Here is a 23,640-nt window from a genome sequence, read left to right as displayed (position 1 = left end):
ATCATCAACACAGGCAGGCCCCCCCAATACAACATAGGAAGAGGACGTTATCCCATGTTTCCTTTCTGGAAAAGAATGTACAGAGAGTGCTGAAGCATGCTCCTCAAAGCTTTGGAAACAGAAGTACCAAGCAAACCACGGGAAAGATCCCCAACAAAACATGCTCGTGCCCAAAGAACTGCCTCGAAGGAACATGACGCAATTCTGCTGCTAAAAATGGATCCAACTCTAAATACCATCTGGATGGGAGAACTGATTAAGAATCATATGTTATTATATTTTTTATTATAATTATAGTATGGCTGTAGTATAATGGAATTTTTCAGGAGGACACTTTTTTAAATAAAAGGAACAGGACTGTAGTCTACTCCAACATTTATTCTATGTTTTATCCTGTTCTCACTGCATGGTTTTCCGCTTGCCGATTCTGTTCTCTGCGTTGTTTATGATGCATCATATCTGATACCTTTTTTTTTTTGCATTTTTTCTCAACTTCGTTAATCCTAGTCTTACTGTATTATTTAGAGGATGTCTCATGTTGTCTCATTACACTCTTTATACTGTGTGATCCGCCTTGAGTCTCAGCGAGAAAGGTGGGGTATAAATAAAAGTAAAAATAAGTAAACAAAAACAACAGGGTATCAAAATTCTCTGCTTTGCACATCACAGCCTCCTTGAACCAGTGCTGGGAATTCTAGTTCTGTGACCATGAAGTAAGTATGTGTTTGTGTACGGACTGGGCATCCATGCATACTGGCTCAGTTTAACAGCCCGCTATTATTATTTTTTTTACCACTGTTGGCTCTAGGGGTATGCATCCTGAAAAAAATGCGGAAATACCGTAATTCCTTTGCAAGCAGCAGCGGGGCCCTTTAAACTCAGCCCTGAAGCTTTGATTTGAGATTTCCAAATCCCGAATCTTTACGGATTGGGTCCGATTCAGGCATTTTTTCCAAATTGGATTCCCGAATCGCACATGCCTAGTTGGCTCTTCCCCTCTCTGAAGTCATCTGGACTTGCTCAGAGGACTCAAGGAAGGAGTTGGTTTCTCACTTTGTGCTGAGTTTTGGAGCTAGCTGCTCCAAGGGCACACAACAGTGGGTTGGGATTCACTCTCAAGCTTGGTAGCCTCCCTGGGTTTTCAGCAATACAAAATTCTCTTACTTCATTGGGCATGCAGGAGAGGAGTGGTCACTTGGATTAAACTGATGGTTACCACTGGCGACCATCTTTATCAACTGCTCGTGGTAGGGATTCTTCATTAGAGATTCCTAGGCACTTTAAAAGCAATACAGTTCTCAGGATTCCTCAGCTAACAGCCACGACTGTTTTAAGCAAATTCAAAATTTGGTTTTGGCAGCAGCTAAAGTATGCTTTGCATTTCAGCTCTACCAGCCTATCTTCTTATGCTGGATCTCCTCTCCACCTTTGGCTGGGATTATTTATTTTAGGTGTTGCAGTCTTTCTAGGGAAGGGTGAAATAGCAGAAGACAAATATCTATGGAGCCTCGGGACTGTGGGAGCCTGGATTTCAGCTTGGACTGCTAGAGAGAGCTCAAGTAAGACAGTTGCCCTACCCATCTTCCTGCACGCCACACAGTAGCTTGTTTTCCATGTCTCCGTAGCACAGATTGCAAAACAAAGTTGACAAAATGGAGCCCTGGGGGATTCCACAGCACTGGACATAGTACCTGGGAAATATCAGAAAACAGATGTTTATCATCACAACTCGGAAGCAATAGAAGGAATAACGGAAGCTTTGCTTTTGTCCCAATTACAAGGCATTTAAACAGTACAGAAAGGAGGCCATCTGGTGAGAAAAGAGAAGCACTTGCAGAAGCTAATTTTCTACCTCTTCCCCCCTTCTGTGTGCCCAAAATCATGAGGAACACTCGGGAATAGCACAGGAGGGAAAAAGCAACCTGTAGGAGAAGGGGAAATCAGCAGCACAGGACTCTCTTTTTCTGCTGCCAGAAACATCTTCTGCCAATAGAAAAAACACAATTAAGATCCACCCCGATATGTTTTCTCCAATGACAGCTTGCAAACGATGGAGAACTGCTCCTTTATCTTGGCCCCGTAGATATTTTCTTATTTTGAGATGCCGGCGTTCAAATGGGAATGATCGCACCATCTCAAATCCATATGACTGCATGCATTGCCACTTGAGGTTTATCTAGTTTCAGTATTTTCTTCCCTCTGGATGCTCAAAATCACAGTGTGAAGGAGATGGCTGTCCAGATTTGCAGTCTGGACAGAAAGAGAGCCTGTTACCATAGCCAGATCTAAACAAAAACAAGAATCCCTCATAATGATATAATCACCAACAGGGTGACCACAATAAACAAACCAATTGTGATTCAAAAACACTCTTGACACAAATGGATAATTAAATCCAACCCACAGCTTCCAAAAATTCTAGTCAAACTTGATCACGGTGATGTACACGCAAAGAATTCACCCTTCCCACATGTCCAAAATCAGAAAGTTGAAATAATCAACAATCAAAAGTCCATTGTATACAGGTAAGTCATAGTTCATAAAGTGTTGTTAAAACTTTTTTAAAAAATTCTTTTTGCAGAAAACCTTTCAGTACTTTTGACTAGAACTTTTGAATACTTATGTCTGATTATGAATATATCATTTATCTGGTTTGTTGCACATGCCACTTTATGATGGAACTGTTGGATTTAATTATCCATTTGTATCAAGAGTGTTTCTGAATCACAATTGGTTTGTGTATTGTGGTCACACTGTTGGTGATTCTATCATTATGGGGGATTCTTGTTTTTGTTCAGATTTGCAGTCAGGCAGACATTATTAGGCTCTGTAGACCGATGTCCTTACACAGATGGAGGGAACATATACAAACAGAGTGTGTGGTCATGTTTGCTACAGCTCATCTCAATGCAATACCATGTTTGAGCTTCTCAAATAGTTCATGAATTTACAATAAAAATAACTGCACAGAGAGTTATGAAACTCCTCGTTTGTCTGCATTCGGCACACCAGACTGAAAAGGAAGCCTTCATGGAGAAACAAATGAGGTCATTCAAACAGACTTTGATCTTTTCCCCCTGTCAGTTTCAATTCTGACCATAAATTTACAGCTTAGAAAACACAACTGCTTGTGAGCATCTCAAACAATGATTATTTATCTAGGGTAGCCTGTATCCTCGGATATCCACTGAAGCTTTAAACTTCTCTTGCCTGCCATAAATTATGTTTTATTCTTCACGTCTTGATGTTCTTAATTATAACCAAAGTCAACAATTGCAGCAGAAAAACTTCAAAGCAAAAAGCAATATAATTCTGCCATACTTCCTAGCTTTTTGTGCAGCTGAGAAAGATTTCCATTAACTCAGCAGCATGCATATAGTCTCTCAACAGAAGTCTGCACAGAACAAACTACCTCAAAGGTATTTGGCCTGATCACATGCTTCGGGAAGCTTTTTGCTGACACAAAATGGTGGCCGGACCACTTAATTCAAATAGGTGTAGCAATTCCTCAGAGCTGGAAACCACTTCAACAGATGAAAAGCCCTACCGGAGGCCTCTTTAAAGCACAAGTGACAAAGTCATCTCAATTATAGATAAAATAATAGGCAACACAATATAACGTAAACTTGAAACAATATTGTTTGTATCTTCGGAAGAACAATAATGTACCATCTCAGAGAATGGGTCTAGTGTAATTAATGTCAACAGCAGCCAAGACAGCAATAGCCCAAAACTGGAAGAGTGATAAAATTCCTACTATTAGACAGTGGATGCTAAAAATCTGGGCTCTCTTAATATCTGACAAAATAACTGACCAAACAGCCTCATCAGAAAATCCCACTTATCAATCCTTTATTGAGAGATGGCTCCCCTTTTCAAACTACATCACAAAATATACCTCTAAAGAGACAACTGTGCCTAAGAAATATATGGATTTTTATTTCTATTAACCATTTTGGATTTGTAATTAAGTTATTTCTCATATAACTAGTATTGTACTGATGTTTGGAGCATAGTTGTATTCTTATAGTTTAGTATTGTTATTATTGTAAAAAGTTTATAAATAAAAAGTTATTAAAGCACAAGTGTACTTCTGATGCTATATAGTAAAAGTGGGTATTTCTCAAATTTCTAGGCAGGACTGGGGGCTTAAATTGAGATAGGCTTAATCCCCAGATCTTGTTTTCATCAACGAGGTCAGCTCGGAAGTTTGTGAAAGTAATAAGAAGGGAGTGGCTCCAGGCCCACACACAAGTATTCTTTTAGTTATTTTAAATTAACCAAGTAAATTAAGTATTACAAGGTGAGTATGGCTCTCAAAAAACAGTCCTGCTAGTCCACTCAACCACATTTAATGCTTCAAACATGGTTGAGTGGAGTGACAAAATACAAACTAGTAAGTAAGAGGAGACAGGAGGTATTTCTGAAAACACTTATCAGCAATTCGTTACCCAAAAAGATCATTTTGAGCCTAGACCCAAGTAGTTGAGGACGACATCCATTCATTTAACCAAAAGAGGGACTAGTGTTAGGAAACTAAACAGGAAAAGGAATCAACAAAACCAGTTGAAAAGCAAAGGACAAAATGACCTACATCTTTTCCACACTGTGACACTGAGAGATCTCTGTCTTTTGGTGCTACACCTCTGAAGATGCCAGCCACAGCTGCTGGCGAAACGTCAGGAACTGCAATGCCAAGACCACGGCAATACAGCCCGGAAAACCCACAACAACCATCGACAAAATGTTATTCATAGCAGAAAAAAAACGATTAATCACAGGGACCCATATTTGAAAGATATTTTTTGTTTTTGACGAATTTAACTAGCCCCATTCATTCATCTCATGGGTGATTCCATTCACCTGCAAGAATCGTCTCTCCCCCACCCCTCCTTTTTTTGTCCAGGAAAAGCTGCAAAAAGGAAAAGAAAAGCCCTGTGATGCAGGGGAACAGAAATTCTTTACCTGTTCTCAATCTTCAGAATACTGTTATGGATTAACTGCAGGAAAACCTCTCGCAGGTTGGAACGTCTTTCCTTCAAAGTAATGCTCTAAATTAAAAAGAGGGGATTATCTGTTACAGCTAAATCAAGAACATTTCCCTTCTGTGGCAAAGAAGAAGTGTGATCCAAAAAATCCAAACACATCTGGATGTTTAGGAAACAGGCAATGCTGATATACCAAGATAAAAATGGCAAAAATACAGATTCACAAAGGCTGTACTTTTCTCAAGATCACACACTTAAAAAACAAAAAACCCAAACAAACAAAAAATGCAAGCACAGGCAAACATCAGGCTTAAAAAAATAATAGTGATGTTGGCACTACAAGAACGGAAAACCACTTTAAAAACATTATGAATGAGCTCAGATGAGAAAGATGTCTTAGTACCCTCTAGCGGTGAGAAGTTGCAAAGACAAGCTCCCCAATATATCCGAAAACACAAAGGCTCCATTTGAGAACTTAAATCAACTCGGAAAGAGAACCGATGCACCACGCGACATCTGAGGAAGCTCTCTTAAAAGAAAAAAAACATTCTGTGCATACTGTTCAACTGAGGCTCTATACGGTCTCCCTACTGGCATAGTGTAAACTTGGTAAGTTTCACAACAGCTCTGTTCACAAATTATAGTGAACGCTTGTATAGTTCCACCTAATGCACGTGGCAACCCCATGCATCCACTGAACGCATGGGGAGGGAGAGAGGGAGTGAGCACACTCCTTGCCTCTGCATGACTGCCTGGTCGTCCGTATGGGTGAGCGCCTGGAGGAAGTGGCCATGTGAATTCTCCCTCTGGGGGATCAGGGACATTTCAAAGCCAGCATCACTGACCGCAGGGAGAGTTTTAGTGGTAATTTCCTCTGCATGATCACCCCTGTAGACGACCAGGGGACTGCACAGAAGTAGGGCCAGCACATTCCCTCCCGTGCTCCTCCCCATGCATTCAATGCATGCACGCTGCAGTCATGTGCACCAGGCTTCCGTGTACAGTATACACTTGATTGTTCTTCATACATGTGTTTAATCTCACGTTGCAACTGAACATGAGTTCATGTACAACTAAATGTGTGACTGAAATCCATCCGGGTACTGGTCCCAGGTTTCGTTTGTAAAGTGAATGCAACTGTGAAATCCTAAGCAGAGTTACTCCAGTCTAAGCCTATTGATTTCAATGAGCTTAGACTGGAGTAACTCTGCTTAGGATTTCACTGAAAGAGGTGTAAGCAGATACATGCAGGTTAATAACAACAACATTTTATTTATATACCACCCTTCAGGATGACTTAACACCCACTTAGAATGGTTTACGAAGTATGTTATTATTATCCCTACAACAAAACACCCTGTGAGGTGGGAGGGGCTGAGAGAGCCCTGAGAGAGCTGTGACTAGCTCAAGGTCACCCAGCTGGCTTCAAGCGAAGGAGTGGGGAATCAAACCTGGCTCTCCAAATTAGAGTCCCATGCTCTTAACCGCTACACCAAACTGATGCGTTCACTGTAACATGTGAACGAAGCTATTCCCTCTCCTCAACACCTGAAGAGCATATTGTGTGAGAGGAAAAGAGGGAAGGGGAAAATAACAGATCCACGGGATGCAACCCAGTTTGAACAAGCATAATATAAATCCCAAATATGAATCATCTAGCCACAGAGCTGCAGGGGTGGGAGGGAGGAGTTCCTAAACATTTACCTGTTCAACTATTACAGCGTTTCGCAGCGAGGTGCTCTCTTGAAGATGATGCACAAACAGTTCCATATCTGGTATGAAGTCCTTCCCAGTCGATACCTGCGAACGTATTCAGCTTAAAATACTAAAAATTCTCATTAAAATAAAATGTATTCAGATTAAACATTGATTCCCTTGCCAGCACCAAAATAACTGTTACCCACCAAAGCTAGACAGCTGCCTCCTTTTGAATACGTGATGAGTCGCCTCTCGCAACATTTCACTCTAGCCAGAGCGGATTATTCTGACCTCCATAGACCAGCATAAGGGCAGCGTCATGCGTTCAGAATAGCGAGGTCAGGTCGGGAAGGAGCGCGCCTGTCTCAAAGCCGGCTTCTAGAGTAATGCATCACTAAAGGAATCTCTCCAAACAGATTCTGCTTCCTAGCTGACTCGCTGGATTCTCCACTGGAGAGCATCTGTGGGGAGGACCTGCAGTCTTAAGCAGAGCGCCCCGTTCCAGCTGCCTGCTCAGCAGTGGAGAAAGCGCCTTACCTTAGGCATCCCGCAAGCAGACCACCTGACACAACGGGCAAAGCTCCCTTCCTTTCCTCCAGGGAGGAAATGGAGGAAGGAAAGGAAGGACGGGTTTTCTGCCACCCCTCTGCTCGTGGGCACCACAGTGCCGCCAACACCTTTCCTGGCGCCTGCCAAGTGCTTTCAGAAAGTGGGCAGGGCCAAGTGGGGGTTTTGCCCAGTGGGGCTTCTGATTGGCTGTTGGAGATCTGACTGGCAGTGCAGAATTTTAAAAAGTTGCTTCAGCAGCCACCCCTAGTACAATAGAAGTTCTTACCCTCAGTCATATATGTGTATGCACGAAAATATTTTTAAACAATATATTCATTCCAAAAGGCATGCTTTTAAACAGCGCCTCTGTCTCAAATGTTGGAAGAGCTAGTACTAAATTTATCCATGACCTCACTTCCTGACATGGCGTGACTGGCTGCCTCTTGTGGCAGCCATTTTGTCACCAGTACAGCCTCTTGCAGCAGCAGCCTTTTTGTGCTTGCATTTATTACTCTGTATCTGAATTCTGAAGGTGCCCACATGTTCCAAAAGGACGAGGGCCCCTTAGCTAGGGCATATTTTGAGTGTGCAACTTTCCACCTTATTTGAGTATACAACTTGAGTATACAACAGAGACCAGAGCTGGCCGTACGTGTCTCCGGTAGTATTTTCTGATCTGTCCATTCCTTGTCCTTATGATCACCGCATAACGTCGAATACAGTAGCTAGTCTTGTTGTCAGGCGCAAGGATCTGCAAAATCACTCCCACCAGCTTATTATGGGGAATGGTATCATAAGCGCCAGTGACATCAGCCTGGAAGAGAGGGAGGAAAAAGGAAATTTTTTTGCATGTCTTCAATAAAGCTGGGCTCTAGTTCACAAAATGTGATGCTAGAATAAAAAGTGTATCTGCTGGGCCTTGCTAGAATACAGTCCCCTTCAATGTTGGCAAGTGAGAGACGTTCAAAAGTTAGGGCGTGCATGCTGTAGATAGGACGCTTCCTGTGGCCTTGGCAGAATTAATCAACGTGTGCCTAAAATCTGGGTTAACTCCACTCAACAGCCCTTGTATAGGCCACAGTTCTCCTCCATGTCAAACTTGGAACCCTGGAAATGAATAGGCAAAATCAAACTTCAGCTGTCCGGTCCGGGGAAACCACAGGGCCAGACTGGCTTTCCCCGCTCCTCTCAACTGGTTTCTTTCTGGTGAAACCTGGTGGTGCCCGTTTTTCTGTTCTCCTCAAACGGTGGCATTATTTTTCCTCATTATTTCTTTTTCCTCTGAGACTTCATTACTTGGCCAAGCCTTACTGTTTTCAATTACGAAACATTACTATAATTTACGCTTTTCTGGTGATTCTGCCCATACTACGGTTCATTTTCTTATCGGGCTCTCACCTCTTCTGACCTGAAAGGTGGAACTATATGTTACTTAAAGTTTCATGACTATTTTCTTTAAAAAAATAATTCTGACTCCTCATCCACCTATCCAGACCTCATCCATGGAAGGGAAACCTGGCATGAGGTGAAAGGGACTATTTAACTCTTTCTCCTCAGGTGTTTTTCTCCACTCAAGAATATCATCTCCGACCTGTTTTTTCTTTTGCTGAGGAAATATTTTGAGCACTTGTAAGACAAAATGACAAAGGACTCCTAATTTACTTTTAAAAGAAAGAAAAAGTCTCAGCTGTGTTAATTTAAAGCAGACCATCAAACTTTTCCAATATGGCGTAGGGTTACAAGGACCAAGAAGTCCTAGTTTTAAACTTCGACCTGGCCAAGAAGCTGATTAGGTGACCTTGTCAGTTGTTCTCCTGGCTTCACCTACCTCCCCCTGGGGTAACTGTGACGATAAACTTCAAGGAGGGGAGAACCACATAAGCTGCCCCAAGTGTCTAGAAGAAAGGACAGGGGATAAATGTGAGAGAAAAGTACCTTCACAAAATAGAATGCAGGCATCTGGGGACTTGACTCCAAAATCTTCAGAACAAACTTCTTCCACACAGCATAGATATCATCTTTCCCAAAGACAGATGAACCAAGCAAGCTGGGATTCTTCATGTGTTCATACTTGAGCACGCTAAATAAGTTTTTAAGTTGCGTGTTGAAGTACTGAACCTGAGGAAGCATTATTGTAAAGAAAAGTTTTAAGGAGTTTACACTGCAAACACACATCTGTTAAAAACACTTGCAATTACAGAATAGTAGAGAGTCCAGTAGCACCTTTAAGCCTAACCAACTTCGTAGCATAAGCTTTCGAGAACCACAGCTCTCGTCGTCAGATGCATGACAGAGAGAGTTGTGGTTCTCAAAAGCTTATGCTACAATAAAGTTAGTTAGGCTTAAAGGTGTTACTGGACTCTTTGCTATTTTGTAACTACAGACTAACATGGCCAACTCCTCTGGATCAATTGCAATGACAGGAAACATATTTATAACTGTAATGATTTCAAGTAAATGTGTGTATGTATCTTTAAATGCTTGGTGTGAGATAGGTGAAGAGTGGGGGTGAAAGAGAGGGATGAGTGCCTGATAGGACTGGTTGAGGACTGAAAGGGTGGGCGGAGGAGAGGCAGTTTGAGGGCAGAGAGAGAAAAGTTTTTCAGTCAGAAGAAAGCAGGCTAGCTGTGTGCTGCCTGAGTATGTTGAAGTGTTTATGAGAGAAATATAACCTGTGTGGAACCTGAACTGAGCATGTTTGTGAAAGGACACTCAGTCAGAGAAAGAGAGGCTGGCTGTGTGCTGCCTGAGGAGTTTTAAGCATTTCTGTGAGAGAAATATTGAGTTAGAGAAAGAGGCTGTCTGTGAAGCCTTAGAAGAGATCTGGGTGAATGAGTTTATAGGAAGTAACTTTAAGAACCGAGAACTACGTTTATGAAACCGATACGCTTCTTGACTAAATAAAAGTTTATTTTGTTTTGTTATATCCAAGAGTAGCTGCCATTGCTATATCCCATTCCTATCCTCAGGGCCACATAGAACCACGAAGGAGCCTGACGCTTAATCACGTTACCAAAGGGACAACTTAAATAAAATATATTGGAATATAATATTCCTGGTGGCAGCAATCTACCCAGAGGGTGTTAAGGGAAAAATTAAAAGAAAAATCTACCCAAGAGAAAGTAAGGGTCATAAAACAGAGTTGCGCTTACCGTAACTACTGTTCATTGACATCTTCTGTGCAGACACACATGGGGACTGCGCCTGCGCAGGCCTGCCGACCGGATTTTTCTTTCTAGCAAACGTCCACTAGGGGGCGCACGTCCGACCCAATGCGCATGCGCGGCCGTTTCCCGCCCGAGCGACATTGGGCGACGTCGCCCCCTTTCTCCTCAGTTTCTCCTTTGCCGCCGAATGCCTTCACATTATCTGGAAGAACACAGCGGGGTAGGAGGGAGGGTTGTGTGTCTGCACAGAAGACGTCAATGAACAGTAGTTACGGTAAGCGCAACTCTGTTTTCACTGTCCGTCTTCTGTGCAGCCCCACATGGGAGACTCACAAGCCACTTACCCAGGAGGCGGGCATGTGTTCTCACCGAAAAAGAGACTGAAGCACAGCATTACCAACAGCAGCCTCTTTCCTTTCCCACACATCTAGTGCGTAATGTTTAGCGAACGTGTCAGAAGACGACCACGTTGCAGCCCTGCAGATGTCTTGCAAGGGCACGCCCCTAAGGAAGGCCGCAGAGGCAGCTTGCGCTCTGGTGGAATGAGCTGTTACTTCCAAAGGGCAAGGTAACTTAGCATGGGAGTAGCAGGCTCTAACAGTCTGAGTGACCCAACGGGAAATTGACTGGGCTGTAGCAGCCTTTCCCTTCCTGGGCCCATAATAGCACACAAACAGTTGTTTGGCACTCCTAAACTGTGACGTACGATGTAGGTAAAATAAAATAGCCCTTCTCACATCCAAGGAATGTAAGGCCCTTTCTGAGCTACTGGAAGGGTCAGGAAAAAAGACAGGCAAGACAATGTCCTGCGAGGTGTGAAATTGAGTGGACACCTTGGGTCTAAAACGAAGGTCAGGTCTCAGCACCACCTTATTCTGATGGACCTTCAAAAAGGGAGGATCCCACCTAAGGGCAGCAAGCTCGCTAACCCTGCGGGCAGATGTAATGGCAATTAGGAAGGCTACTTTACAGGATAACCATTTTAAATCACAGGTGGCCAGCGGTTCGAAGGGTGAGGTCATAAGCCCTGCCAATACTACTTGTAGCGACCATTGGGGAACAATTTCTTTGACCTGTGGATACATATTGTACAACCCTTTCAAAAAAGACTTTGACAAACTGTGGGAGAACACCGTCTTCCCATCTATTTTAGGGTGGAAGGCTGAAATGGCAGCCAAATAAACTTTAATAGAGGAATTAGAGAGTCCCCCATCCTTTAGGGACAGGAGGAACTCAAACACAGAAGACAACTGGCAATCCCAAACATTAACTTCGTTGTCAGCAGCCCAGGCCTCAAAACGTTTCCATTTAGCTGCGTATGACCTGCGAGTGGTGTCCCTACGGGCATTCAGCAAAATTTCAGCTACCCTGTCAGACATCCCCTCCGTCCCCGAATGTGCCAAGCAGTGAGGTTGAGTTTTGGTAGGTCGTGATACCAAACCCCTTTGTCGGACAGAAGGTCCGGGTTCAGTGAGAACCGATAATATGACCCCTGCGAAAGCTGCATGACATGTTGGAACCATGCTTGTCTGGGCCAGAAGGGGGCCACCAAAATTAAGTGCGGCCCATCCCTCTGGATTTTGCTGACGACCCGAGACAGCAGTGGGAACGGAGGGAAGGCATAAAACAGGTGCCTTGTCCAGCGTATCTGGAATGCGTCCCCTAGGGAGCGGTGACCCAGCCCTCCCCTGGAGCAGAATTGCGGGGCCTTCCTGTTGGCCTCTACCGCAAAGAGGTCTACATCTGGGAACCCCCAGTCCAAAAAGATGGCGTTCAGGTAACTGTCTGCTACGGTCCATTCGTAGCTGTCGAATCGCATCCGACTCAGAGTGTCTGCGATGACATTGGTGGTGCCAGGAATATGGACCGCCTGAATGAACACGCCTCTGTCCACGGCCCAGTTCCAGATCCGAACGGCCTCGTCGCAGAGGGCCTTGGATGTAGTGCCCCCTTGCTTGTTCAGGTAGAACATCGTGGTACAATTGTCTGTGAGCACCTGAACTGCTTTCTGCTGCAGCGTGTCTGCGAAAGCGATAAGGGCATAACGGACCGCTCTCAATTCTAGCAGGTTAATGTGATCTTCCCGTTCCTGCTCTGACCAAACCCCATGTGCCCTAAGGGCTCCACACTGGGCTCCCCATCCTATCGTGGAGGCATCAGTCGAGATTGTGATCTCGGTTTGGATGGACCCAAATGCAATACCCCCAAGGAGGTTAGTCTCATCAAGCCACCATCGTAAGGCACGGATAATCCCTCTGGGGATGGAATATCGTTTATTCTGGGACTCGTGTTCAAAATCATGAACCGACAGGAACCACAGCTGGAGAGGTCGCATGTGCAACCGGGCCATAGGGGTGACAGCTGTAGAAGAGGCCATGAGGCCCAGTAGCCTCTGGATCGCTGTCACGGATTGGAACCTGCACTTGGAAAAAAGCTTCACCATCCTGCCAATTCTTAATGCACGCTCCCTGGGGAGAAAACCTCTATTTACGTCACCATCCAATTCCATACCGATAAATAGTATTCTCTTGGACGGGGTAAGGTTAGACTTTTGCAAATTAACCAAAAGCCCTAACCGGGAGCAGGTGAGCATCACTGTATGAATCTGGGCCAGGAGCGCATCAGCAGAGGGAGCTGCTAGAAGCCAATCGTCAAGGTAGGGATAGATGGTACAACCCCGTTCCCTCAAATAAGCCACTACCACAGCCATACACTTAGAAAAAACTCGTGGGGCTGTTGAGAGACCAAAGGGAAGCACTTGGTAATGGTAGGCCTTATTGTTACATAGAAACCTAAGGTACTTCCAATGATCAGGATGGATGGCAATATGAAAATATGCATCCTTGAGGTCCAGGACAGCGAACCACATGTCCTCGGGCATTAACTGGAGGACCGTGTTCAAGGTAAGCATCCTGAACCTCTTGACGAGAACGAATTTATTCAGTTCCCGTAGGTCTAAGATGGGTCGTACCCCTCCATCTTTCTTGTCTACCAAGAACATCCTGGAGTAAAAGCCTAAGGGGGGGTCCTGAGGGAGCACCTCCCGCACAGCCCCTTTCTCTAGCAGTGCTACAACCTCAGCCTGTAAGTTATGAGAAGAGGATTGTATTGAGTGGTCAGGAAGAGACAACACTGGGTAAACATCAAACTGAATTTTATATCCAACTGTAACGATTTTAAGAACCCAACTATCGGACGTAATTTCCGCCCATGCAGAGGCAAACTGAACCAATCTGTTCCCAAACACGACAGACTGTTCGAGCTCTAGTCAGAACTGCTTTGGCTGCGTTGCTGACTCTTTGGCATCGTGGGCTTGGGGACCGCGACGAGGGCGGTAGCTAGGCCTCCGGCGCTGAAAGGAACTTGCAGGCTGCTGGACTGGCCGGTAGGAACCATAGCGTGGATACGGCTGGTACCGGTGCTGTTGTCCACGATAACCCTGGGAAGGGCTGGATGGCCTGGTCGGGAGAATGCCGTAGGAACGGGCTGTAATACGATCTTTGCACTTTTGCGACAGGTAGTCATCTGTTTTGGTAGAAAACAGGGATTGCCCCTCAAACGGCAGGTTCTCCACCTTATTGCGTGTCTCCACCGGCAACGCAGTTGTGCGGAGCCACGAATGTCGGCGGAGGACGATGGAAGATGCCAATGCCCTCGCAGAGGTGTCAACCGTGTCACGGCCCGCATTTATTTGTTGCCGAGACAGCCTCAGGGCCTCATCGAGGATCACCTTCGCCAACACTCTCTGGTCTGCTGGGAGTTTTTCCAGGAAGGCCGCCATGCGGTTCCAAAGAAATATCTGATACGCCCCCATGATGGCTGAATAGTTGGAGATTTTCAGCGTCAGGGCAGCCGAAGAGTATAGCTTCTTGCCCAAAGAATCCAACTTCCTGCTCTCCTTGTCAATGGGCACCGCATAGGATCCCTGGCGTTGGCGGGTCTGCATTTCCTCCGTAATGAGGGAAGAGGGAGGCGGATGTGCAAAGAGGTATGCACAAACATCATCCCGTGTCTTGTACAGGGCCTCCAGCTTGCGGGACATCGGGTACACAGAGGCCGGCTTTTCACAGATGTCGTGGATGATCTCCACCAAGCCCTCAGTGAACGGGAAGGCAATAGTTGGGGGGTTCCCGGACTGGACATATTGAAGAATTTTGTCCTTTGGCTTAGGATCTACGGCCGATATCTCGATGTCGAGAGAACGAGCCATCCTGACCATCTGTTCAGAGTAGAGTCGGTAGTCCTCAGAAGGTGACACACGACCGGTCCCAATGATGATATCATCTGGAGACAGATCAGATGGAGGACTGGGACTCGGGCCCTGGTAGGGTTCAGCAGGATAGTAAGGTGGAACGTGCCTGGGAGAACCATAGTGGGAGAACTCACTTCGAGTGTCACCCCAATACTCCCTGCCAAATGATGGAGAGCTGGCATACAGGGAACCTTCTCTTTCAAATGCAGCTCGCGGGAGGTGGTAACGCCGGTCCTCACGTTCCGCATAATCACCCGCATGCCACTGCTGGGCAGGAGGTGGCGCGTCGGGCAGGTCACCGTCATCATCTGATGAGTGGTGCAGTGGAGGCGACAGGTGCGGCGACGGAGTCAAAGGCCTCTCCCAGAGGACCTCATCTGTTTCGACCGAAGCCGATTGACTGTGCTTCTACTTCTTCTTGGACTTTTTTCCGCCCTTGTCGGCCGAGACCGGATCCGAGCTTCGGTCCCTGCCAATCGGATCCGATGTCTTCGGATCCGACCGAGCGCCCGTCTTCGGAGCGAGGCCGGTGCGCGCCGACTCAGCAGGCTTCGGAACCGATGGAGTCGAAGCCGATGGCGGATCCGACGGCTTGGGAACCGACCCAGCCGGGATGTTCGGTTCCGATGACGCTCTCGGCACCTTCGGAGCCGGTGTGAAGGTCGGTTCCGACCGCGATGGGGATCTGGAACGGTGACGTTTCCGAGTCGGATCCGACGTTGGCGCCAAGGGCTTGCGACCCGACGCGGAACTCGCAGCCCCCTTCGGATCCGGGGTTAACTGCCGGGCTTTGTGGCGATCCGGGGAGCGGGAACACGAAGCGGACGTGGCCTTTTGAGATCCCATCTCAGAGGGGGTGTCACCCGTCCCACCAGCCGGTGGTGGCCCCTCCGGGGTACCGGGAGCCCCCGAAACCCGCATAGCCCGTCTCCACAGCAAGGCGTTCAGCCTATTCGCCCTCTCAGCCCTGGCCTTCGGGGTGAACCGTTGGCAGTGCTCACACTTCCCGACGATGTGTCCCTCGCCCAGACACTCGAGGCAAACAGAGTGACCGTCCGTCCTCGTCATCTTAGTGGAGCAGTTGGAGCAGCGCTTGAACAGCGACTTCTCAGACATCCTCGATCTTCACAGGATCCTCACAGGAAAAGTTTCCTCACAAAGCGGACAGCTAGATCTTCACCGGTCGGCGGCAAAGAAGAAACTGAGGGGAAAGTCATAACAATAACTTTCCCACGTCACAACAAGTCATAACAATAACTTTCCCACGTCACAATATAAAACATACACTCAAATAAATGGCTTGACTCATACACTTCCCAAGCTGTCAATCTTCTTTGTGTGGCAAAAGAGCAGACACGGAACACACCAGTCTACTATGCACTTAATATAGTGAGAGAAACAGGAACTCGGTCCTATTCACATGAACTCCATCCCCATCGAGGGTCAAGAAATGCACAAATGGAACCTCCACACCGAGTGGTGCGTTACTTGCATGGGGGAAGAGACGGGAGTACACCCTCTTCTCCACCACACACTGGCTTCTGTTCAATGCATAACTCCCTGCCTACATATCAGTGAACTGATTCAACAGAGAACCACCTTTTTGTCTCTGCTCTTCTTGCAGAAGTTTTCCGCTCCCACCACACTACTCAGCTTGACCACGGGGCGCAGTCCGTTCGTTTTGGGGATGAAGCGGAGCTTTGCTGCCAAGGGAACACACTTCTTCTTCTGCAGGGATTCGATCTCCTCCTTTAACAAGGCACGCAGGCGCACTTTCCCAAGATGGCTCCTAGAAGAGAAGTCAACGTTCATTCCCTAAATCTTTACAAGGCAAGTTACGTCATTTCTTCATGTATATAAGCCAAGTTCAGTACTCATTCCAGAACAGAGCCACAGTTAAATAAACCTGTCTGCCTACCATCTCAATATTCTTCCTAACAGGGTTTCCTTTTCAGTTTTCTAATCAACAGGTAATGGTGGAGACTCGCTTTAAGTCATGCATGTCTGGCACAATAGCTCAGTGAGTTGAATGCAGCTGAATGGGAAGATGACTTCCATAATCCTTCCACATCTGGTAAACACAGAACATAATGACCCCAAAAGAGATACGGGGTGCCAACTAGCTTTACTGCTCACGCACTAGGACAGTATTTAGAACACAAAAACTCTCTCATTTAAGCTTTTGAAGGCCCAATTCGTCAGAACTGTAATGTACACCAAGGAGTTCAGTCACCTTCTTCTGCATGCAGAACTGGAAACAAGATGCTCGGAGGCCCCTTCACAAGAGGTAAGTGTGCACGAGACAGCATGAAGGGAACAAATGTGAAAAGGAACCTGGGGACACCTTAGAAGAATAACAGAACAATGATGCAATCCCATGCAGGACTGAAATGGCCTTAGATCAGCGTAATTCTGGGTGGGACAGCACTGTTACCACAGCAAAAGCTGCCATAAGGAGAAGTCAACTTCATCAGATGTGTTGCTCCACAGCAATGGGCTCCAACTCACAAAAATTGATACTACAATAAATCTGTTTGTCTTGGAGGTGCCACAAGACCCCCTTTTGTTTCTGCAGCAGCAGAGTAACAGCTGGCCTGCCGGAAGGGAACGATTCTCTCCATTTGGACAGGATATGAAGTGCCAGTTCTACAGCGCATGTCGAACGCACCAACCCATTCCACAAGCGGAGACGTTTTTCTCCCTTATGAACCTACCCGACAGCTATGGTCATCTCCCAAGGCCCTCCTTCTGCGATTAGGTGGGTGGCAACCCAGGAGGGCCTTCTCAGTCATGGCACCCAAACTCTGGTACGCACTCTCCAGATGGACGCACCTGCCTCTTCTGATGGCCATTTCCACTGGGGGGGAGTGGAGAGTGTTTTCTCTTGTCTGATGCTCCCTCAGTCACCCCTCCTTCCTGCCTTAGCTTTTGTGTTTTTGTTTTTTGTAGTGTATTTTAGCTTTACAGCTCCCACTCATAATCTCTGAAAGTTGTTACTCTGAGACATGCACAAATTGCATTGTGAGTTTCCACATTCCTGACGGCTTCCAGGAAAGAGACTGAAGAATCTCGTAGCTGTGGGGTGGATTCCTACAACTGTTACAGCTGAAAGTGCTGACATGGGAGAGACTGCGTTCCCACTTGCGACTGGGCGGGAGGAGGGAGAAATGTGTTTCTAGCCCTCACAGTTGCCTGGATAAGTTCAAGAATGGCACCACTGTCTATGAAAGCTTGTTAGAGAGAGTTTAGAAGAAGCTTCTCGTGAGTAGGACAGGTTCCTGGCCTCCTTCCAACTGCTTATTCTTGCTTTAGATTCCAGCTCTTACTATTAGCCACAAGAGTCATTGCTTCCTCCAAGTTACTGCAAGAAATTACTACAAGAAGGTGTCACAATCTTCCTGCCCTTTACACGTGGGCTTGAGTTGCAATCTTCCTCTGTGTTCAATTAAGTTCGAAGCTTCCTTCGTCCCAAAGAGCCTTCTTGCAAGAACCCTTCTGTCAGGTGAGGGCTCTCTGAGCCAGAGGAAAGGTTTCAGACTTAATAAGATACAATATATTGTCAAAGGCTTTCACGGCCAGAGAATGATGGTTGTTGTGGGTTTTCCGGGCTGTATAGCCGTGGTCTTGGCATTGTAGTTCCTGACGTTTCGCCAGCAGCTGTGGCTGGCATCTTCAGAGGTGTAGCACCAAAAGACAGAGATCTCTCAGTGTCACAGTGTGGAAAAGATGTTGGAAGATCAAAATGACCTTCGTAGCTGTCAGGAACTACAATGCCAAGACCATGGCTATACAGCCCGGAAAATCCACAACTACCATTAATAAGATACAGGCCAGAGACTCCGCGATCAGTAGCTTCCTCTTCTAATACTTGGAAAACAAAACTTTTGAAAGTTCAGGGAAGCAAAGCAGATTTTACCCCACCTTTATCTGATGCCATTGGTGTGCTTTGAGTCAGTGAAAACACTTTATGTACTGTGGAAAAGCCTCTGGAATTCTAACGGGGTGAGGAAAGCAGGCATCTCAATTTAAAGAGAGTAAAGAAAGAGCCTTCTAAGTGCAAAATACCTGACTCCAACGGTCTGCAGCTTGCTCCAGATAGCTTTTCTGTAGAAAAAGAGCAAGTTCTTTTGGAACATGGTCTCTGTGATATAGAAGAAAGACCGGAGGAGTTCTGCCACATAGGAGTCCATCAGCCAGTACAGGAACCTGGAAAGGAGATCTTCACGAAAACGGTGCTCCGTGGCAGGTATGGAGCGGCCACTACCTACAAGGATGATACAAGCTTAGTATGACAGCAAGAGCCGGACAACAGGCACAAAAGCTGCACGGCTGCACAGGGGAAAGCAGCATCCACACCTGGAGGTCTACAGTTGCAGCTTAGCGTAAAAATGGAAAAGTGGCTGCATATGCAGAAATCTCCTATCAGGAAGGCCCCAATCCTATAGCCTGGAAGAGTAGGAGTTTTTACAGAAAGATGCTGGGGGTGGGGGGCAGGCCTCACTCCCCAGATGTAATACCAGTGGCCCATCTTCCCCCAGCCGGAGGGGATTCAGGCTAATAACGTGCTTGCAGGCACACAGCTTCAGGGGATTGATTTGCAAGGCTAATTCACATGCCTGCTAGTTTCAAGTGGGCAGCTGTGCTAGTCCGTAGTTGAAGAGCAAGATCCAGGCCCAACCTGAGCAACTTTTAAAGACCAACTAGATTTCCAACAGCTTTTATAACAACATTCAATTTATATGCCACCCTTCAGGACAACTTAATGCCCACTCAGAGCAGTTTACAAAGTATGTTATTATCCCCACAACAATCACCCTGTGAGGTAGGTCGGGTTGAGAGAGCTCTGGAACAGCTGTGACTGACCCAGGGTTACCCAGTTGGCTTCAAGTGGAGGAGTGGCGAATCAAACCTGGTTCTCCAGATTAGTCCCGCCGTTCTTAAACACTACACCAAACTAGCTCTCAGAGTCTCAAAAGTTCTCGGATGCCTGCTAGAGACTCTGAAAATCCTATGGTGGGTGAGACTAACTTTCAAACTCACCACTTAGAGGAAAACTGAATTAATTCTTTCGGATTAATCCATCAATACCTTTGGTCAGGCGAAGCCAGGCACAATCGTTCACCCTCATTTTCCACATCAACTCCCGCAAAGAGAACGTGGCCAGCTTCCCCAGGGAGATGAATTTTTTCACATTTTTGTAGAAGCGACATTTGTTGCGGTTAGAGCCCCAAAGCGCTGCGGGGACCACTCTCTCAAGACATTCCCGCACGAAGGTGTAGACTTGCCAGTGGCTGCTGCTCTGCTTCAGGAGTGCCAGGACGTCGGCCCTGGAGACACAGCCGGGGACTGGCTCCTCGCTTTCTTGGCAAGACTCGATGTTTTCACGGATTCTACTTGAAACGCCGGATGTTTGGGGGGATGGACTGAAGCCACCCGAGGCGCCCCTGAGGCAATCTTCACTGCTGGCCCTCCGTGTCCAAGCTAAGCTCTCACCCGGCTTTCTTACACCAATTTGGTCTAAAGCCCAAACCGGGCAATTCCTTTTTAACACCGCAGGATAGGGGCACCTGGCATGATTCTGCAGCAACTCTTGGAACAGGCCTCCCATCTGCCAGTAGCGTTTGGGAAGCCTCTTCTTCCTCCGGTTGCTGCTCGGGGGCCTGGGATCAGGAGGCTGCTTCGGGGCCTGACTGCTCAAGAAGACTGCTTCCACAAGCAGTTGTCCCCCTGCCCGGTTCCGCTTTAAACGATTCAGCACAAACCATTTACGTAAACGCTCTTTCCGCGGCTGGCAAGAGTACAGGAGATCGCGCATCTTAATTTCTCCTGCTGGGCGTATTTTGTCAGAAGGCACCCCAACTGAATTTGATGTGTGCTTTGTAAGGCATTTTTCTGTATTATGATTTTTCACCGTTACCTTCTGCATGGGAGATGCTCTACGAACGCCCGCTCCCACCTTTGCTTCAGTGCTGGATTTCGCAAGAGTTTCTGTCTTACTACCTTGCGTTACTGTCTTGCCGCTCAGAACCACGAAAGGTGCGCCATAATCACGTGCTCCATAATCAGGTTTTTGAGGAATGTACTTCGTGGGGATTAACTGGTCTGCCAAACATGGCCTCGTACTCCCGCCAGCTGCGTTACTATCACCATCTCCACCCAACTGATTTTTGCACTCAGTGGGATACGGGTCTCTCGTTTGCTCTTCTAACCCTTCATTCCCTGGTGTGATTTTCATTCTCTTTGCATTCATTTCACTGCAATCCTTCCGTTTCCTTTTTAATAACATTGTTGAAAACGATGACTGCTGGCTGGGTCTTGGCTGACTTGCTAGACAGTTACTGGTCATCGTAACTGGGTTGCTCTTTGTAGCGTTCTGGGCAGCCCCAGGAGAATGCAAAGTGTCGCCATCCAAGCCTTCCTGTGGGCCCCATCTCGGTCTTCCAGAAGTGTGTTTCCTCCATTTTGCCTTTCCTAGGTAATGCTGACGAGACCAACGCCTCCCTTGCAGGTACCCGGATAAAATATTGTGGGTTGGCCTAGAATACCTCTGTCTAAGGAACAGGGGCGAGGGCACTGAGGTCCCTGAGGTCAGCTCATAGATAGGCTGCCCACAGATCTGGTAGCAGCAGCTAGGAGGCACCAGCACGAAGAGGGCGCAGTGCTCCAACAGGTACATCATGACCTCATCCCCAACTCTACTCAGGACTGTTTCCCAGAGGACGCTCTGGCAAATGGTTTCTGTGGTGCTGTTAGGCAGATAGCGGCATAGGGCAGGCATGCCAGGCAAGGGGCGTTTGGTCTCATCCAACAGGGCGTAGCCAAAAGCCAGGACGTTCTTCTTGCTCTTTTCACAAATCCTCTGGATGATCCTTTCGACCACATCACGTGGACTAGAAAACTAGAAAGAAAAAACAGAACCGAGAGTGACACTGAATCAGCAACAAGGGGGCTGCTCATACAACGAGACTGGAGGAAAAGACTCGGGGCCAAGCTAGTGGAGCACCAGTGAACAGGGAGGAAGACATGTGAGTCTCTTCACTTGCCATTCAAGTGTAACTCATCACGTCTAGCTTGGTCCTCAGTTCAGACGCTGCACGCCAGGCACAGGGGAGCACCTTGGGAACGTCAAGCAGGCAGCAGGTGTGCAGCACGAGCCACCATGACTTTTCAGCCTTAAGAGAGCCAGGAAGAAACAGTGAGAACGGCGAAAATGGGCACAGACCCCGACTCAGTGGTTCTTCAAAAGGTCTGTGTGTTGGGGGGGGGAACCACACACTCCTCCACTACCCAACCAGCAGCTTAGTAAGGGCCAAGCTACAAGTGATGAATGACACTTGAGAGGCAAGTGAACAGACTCACATGTATTCCTCCCTGTGCACTATGTGATCAAGTGGCACGCAAGTGAACAGGGAGGAATACACGTGAGTCTGTTCACTTGCCGCTCAAGCCTCATTCGTCATTCGTAGCTTGGCTCAAAGTGTTAGTGGGCTAACAATTCTCTGCAAATCCCAGCTTTCATCTTCCTTTGAACTTTATTTAGACAACTGCTATGCCGCCTGTCCACAACCTGCTCAGGGCAGCTCACTATGAAAGCACTAAAAACAAGGCCAAGGGAACCGTTAAAAGCAAGCTTCGAGTCCTTACGGGCATGAAAAAAATAGGCAAGCACCACCCGCTCAGATTTTGAAGGGCAGAGCAGTTTCTTAACCCTGGCCATGAATAGCGGTCCACAAACCTGTTAAAAATAACCAATTTACATTAAAAATGATTCACTTCATTTTGATTCCACCCCACTTCATACAGATCTTCCCTACTTGACTGTGGTCCTCACAACAGCCCTGAGAGGTAGGCTAGGCTGAAAGAGAACTGCATGGGAAGAAGTGGGCTCTCCTCCCTTGTAATAAGAAGTTTGGTCATCTCTAAGGTGCTGCAAGGCAACTCTTCATTCCTGGCCTGCCCAAGGTGGGTTGCCAGCCTCCAGGTGATGGCTGGAGATCTCCTGGAATTACAACTGCTCTCCAGGCAACAGAGAAAACGGCTGATTTGGGGCGTGAGCTCTATGGCACTACATCCTGATAAGGTCCCTCCCCTCCCCCAACCCCGCCCTCTCCACGCCCCAGATCTCCAGGAATTTCACAACCTGGAGCTGGCAACGCAAAGAAGAATTGACTTCAATGGGCTTAGACTGGGGTACCTCTCCTTAGGACCGCCCGGTTCACCCTCATGGCGAGCGGCCACCCGCGCTGGCGTCTCCTTCGCAGCCCCGCATCCTAACCACTGAACGGCACTGCCCGGAGAGCCCTTCCCTGCCGAGCCCCCCTACCTGCTGGAAAGAGAGCTGCTCCGGGGGCGCTTGGCAGCCGGCAGGCAGCCCCACCGCGCACCGGCTGACCAGGCGGCGGTAGCACGGGGGGTCCCAGTCCTGCACCAGCGGCTCCGGCCGGCCCCGCGCCCCGCCTTGCAGGCGCCGCACCAGGCCGCCCAGGGGCAGCACCTCCGCGTAGCAGCGCCGCAGCAGCGCCCGCCACCGCCACCGCCCGCGCCGCTCCAGGCCGCCCGCCCGCCCTGCCCCCTCGCCCGGAGCGGCCGCGCCGCGCCTGCCCCTCTGCTCAAGAGTCCGCGAGTTTCTTCCCCGCGCCTCCAAGACGGGAGACAGGAGCCCACCCGGCTCCTCCATTTTGCACATGCTCACACCGTCTCCGCAATCCTTTGCCTTTCCGAAAGCCTCTTCCTTAAATAACCACCAGGTGGAGCTCGAAGTAGTTTCCCCTCTGGATAGTTTGTGTGTCATTTCAAATGTCAGCGTTGAAAAGCTCATCAGTCCCCCTTGTAGAGTGAAGGGGAAGCGGACCGGCCCTCATAAAACCTGCAAAACACTGGATTTTATCGTGGAAGGCGGAGAGGTCGCAGTTTGGGGAGAAGAGCAAGCTCGCCGGGTTATTCTGCTCTTATTTAATTACGGGATTTAATGCGGGGGGGGGGGGCG

The 23,640-nt window shown here is 47.5% G+C and overlaps 1 protein-coding gene across 1 annotated transcript in view; it reads right to left on the bottom strand.

Moving 5' to 3' along the window:
• The window catches only part of TERT (telomerase reverse transcriptase), a 39,319-nt gene extending 15,979 nt beyond the window's left edge, over window positions 1-23,340 (bottom strand). Inside the window, exons 1-9 of the mRNA XM_054985829.1 lie at window positions 22,978-23,340; window positions 19,743-21,552; window positions 18,720-18,918; window positions 16,254-16,443; window positions 9,171-9,353; window positions 7,888-8,049; window positions 6,693-6,788; window positions 4,966-5,051; window positions 1,578-1,691 (exon numbers count right to left, since the gene is read on the bottom strand). Of these exons, the coding sequence (XP_054841804.1) occupies window positions 1,578-1,691; window positions 4,966-5,051; window positions 6,693-6,788; window positions 7,888-8,049; window positions 9,171-9,353; window positions 16,254-16,443; window positions 18,720-18,918; window positions 19,743-21,552; window positions 22,978-23,340 (3,203 nt within the window). The remainder of the gene's footprint in view (window positions 1-1,577; window positions 1,692-4,965; window positions 5,052-6,692; window positions 6,789-7,887; window positions 8,050-9,170; window positions 9,354-16,253; window positions 16,444-18,719; window positions 18,919-19,742; window positions 21,553-22,977) is intronic.
• Between the last annotated feature and the right edge of the window lie 300 nt (window positions 23,341-23,640).

Source organism: Eublepharis macularius, chromosome 7, assembly GCF_028583425.1.
Source record: "Eublepharis macularius isolate TG4126 chromosome 7, MPM_Emac_v1.0, whole genome shotgun sequence".
NCBI classification, from domain to species: Eukaryota; Metazoa; Chordata; class Lepidosauria; order Squamata; family Eublepharidae; genus Eublepharis; species Eublepharis macularius.
This window is presented reverse-complemented; position numbering and strand designations above follow the sequence as displayed.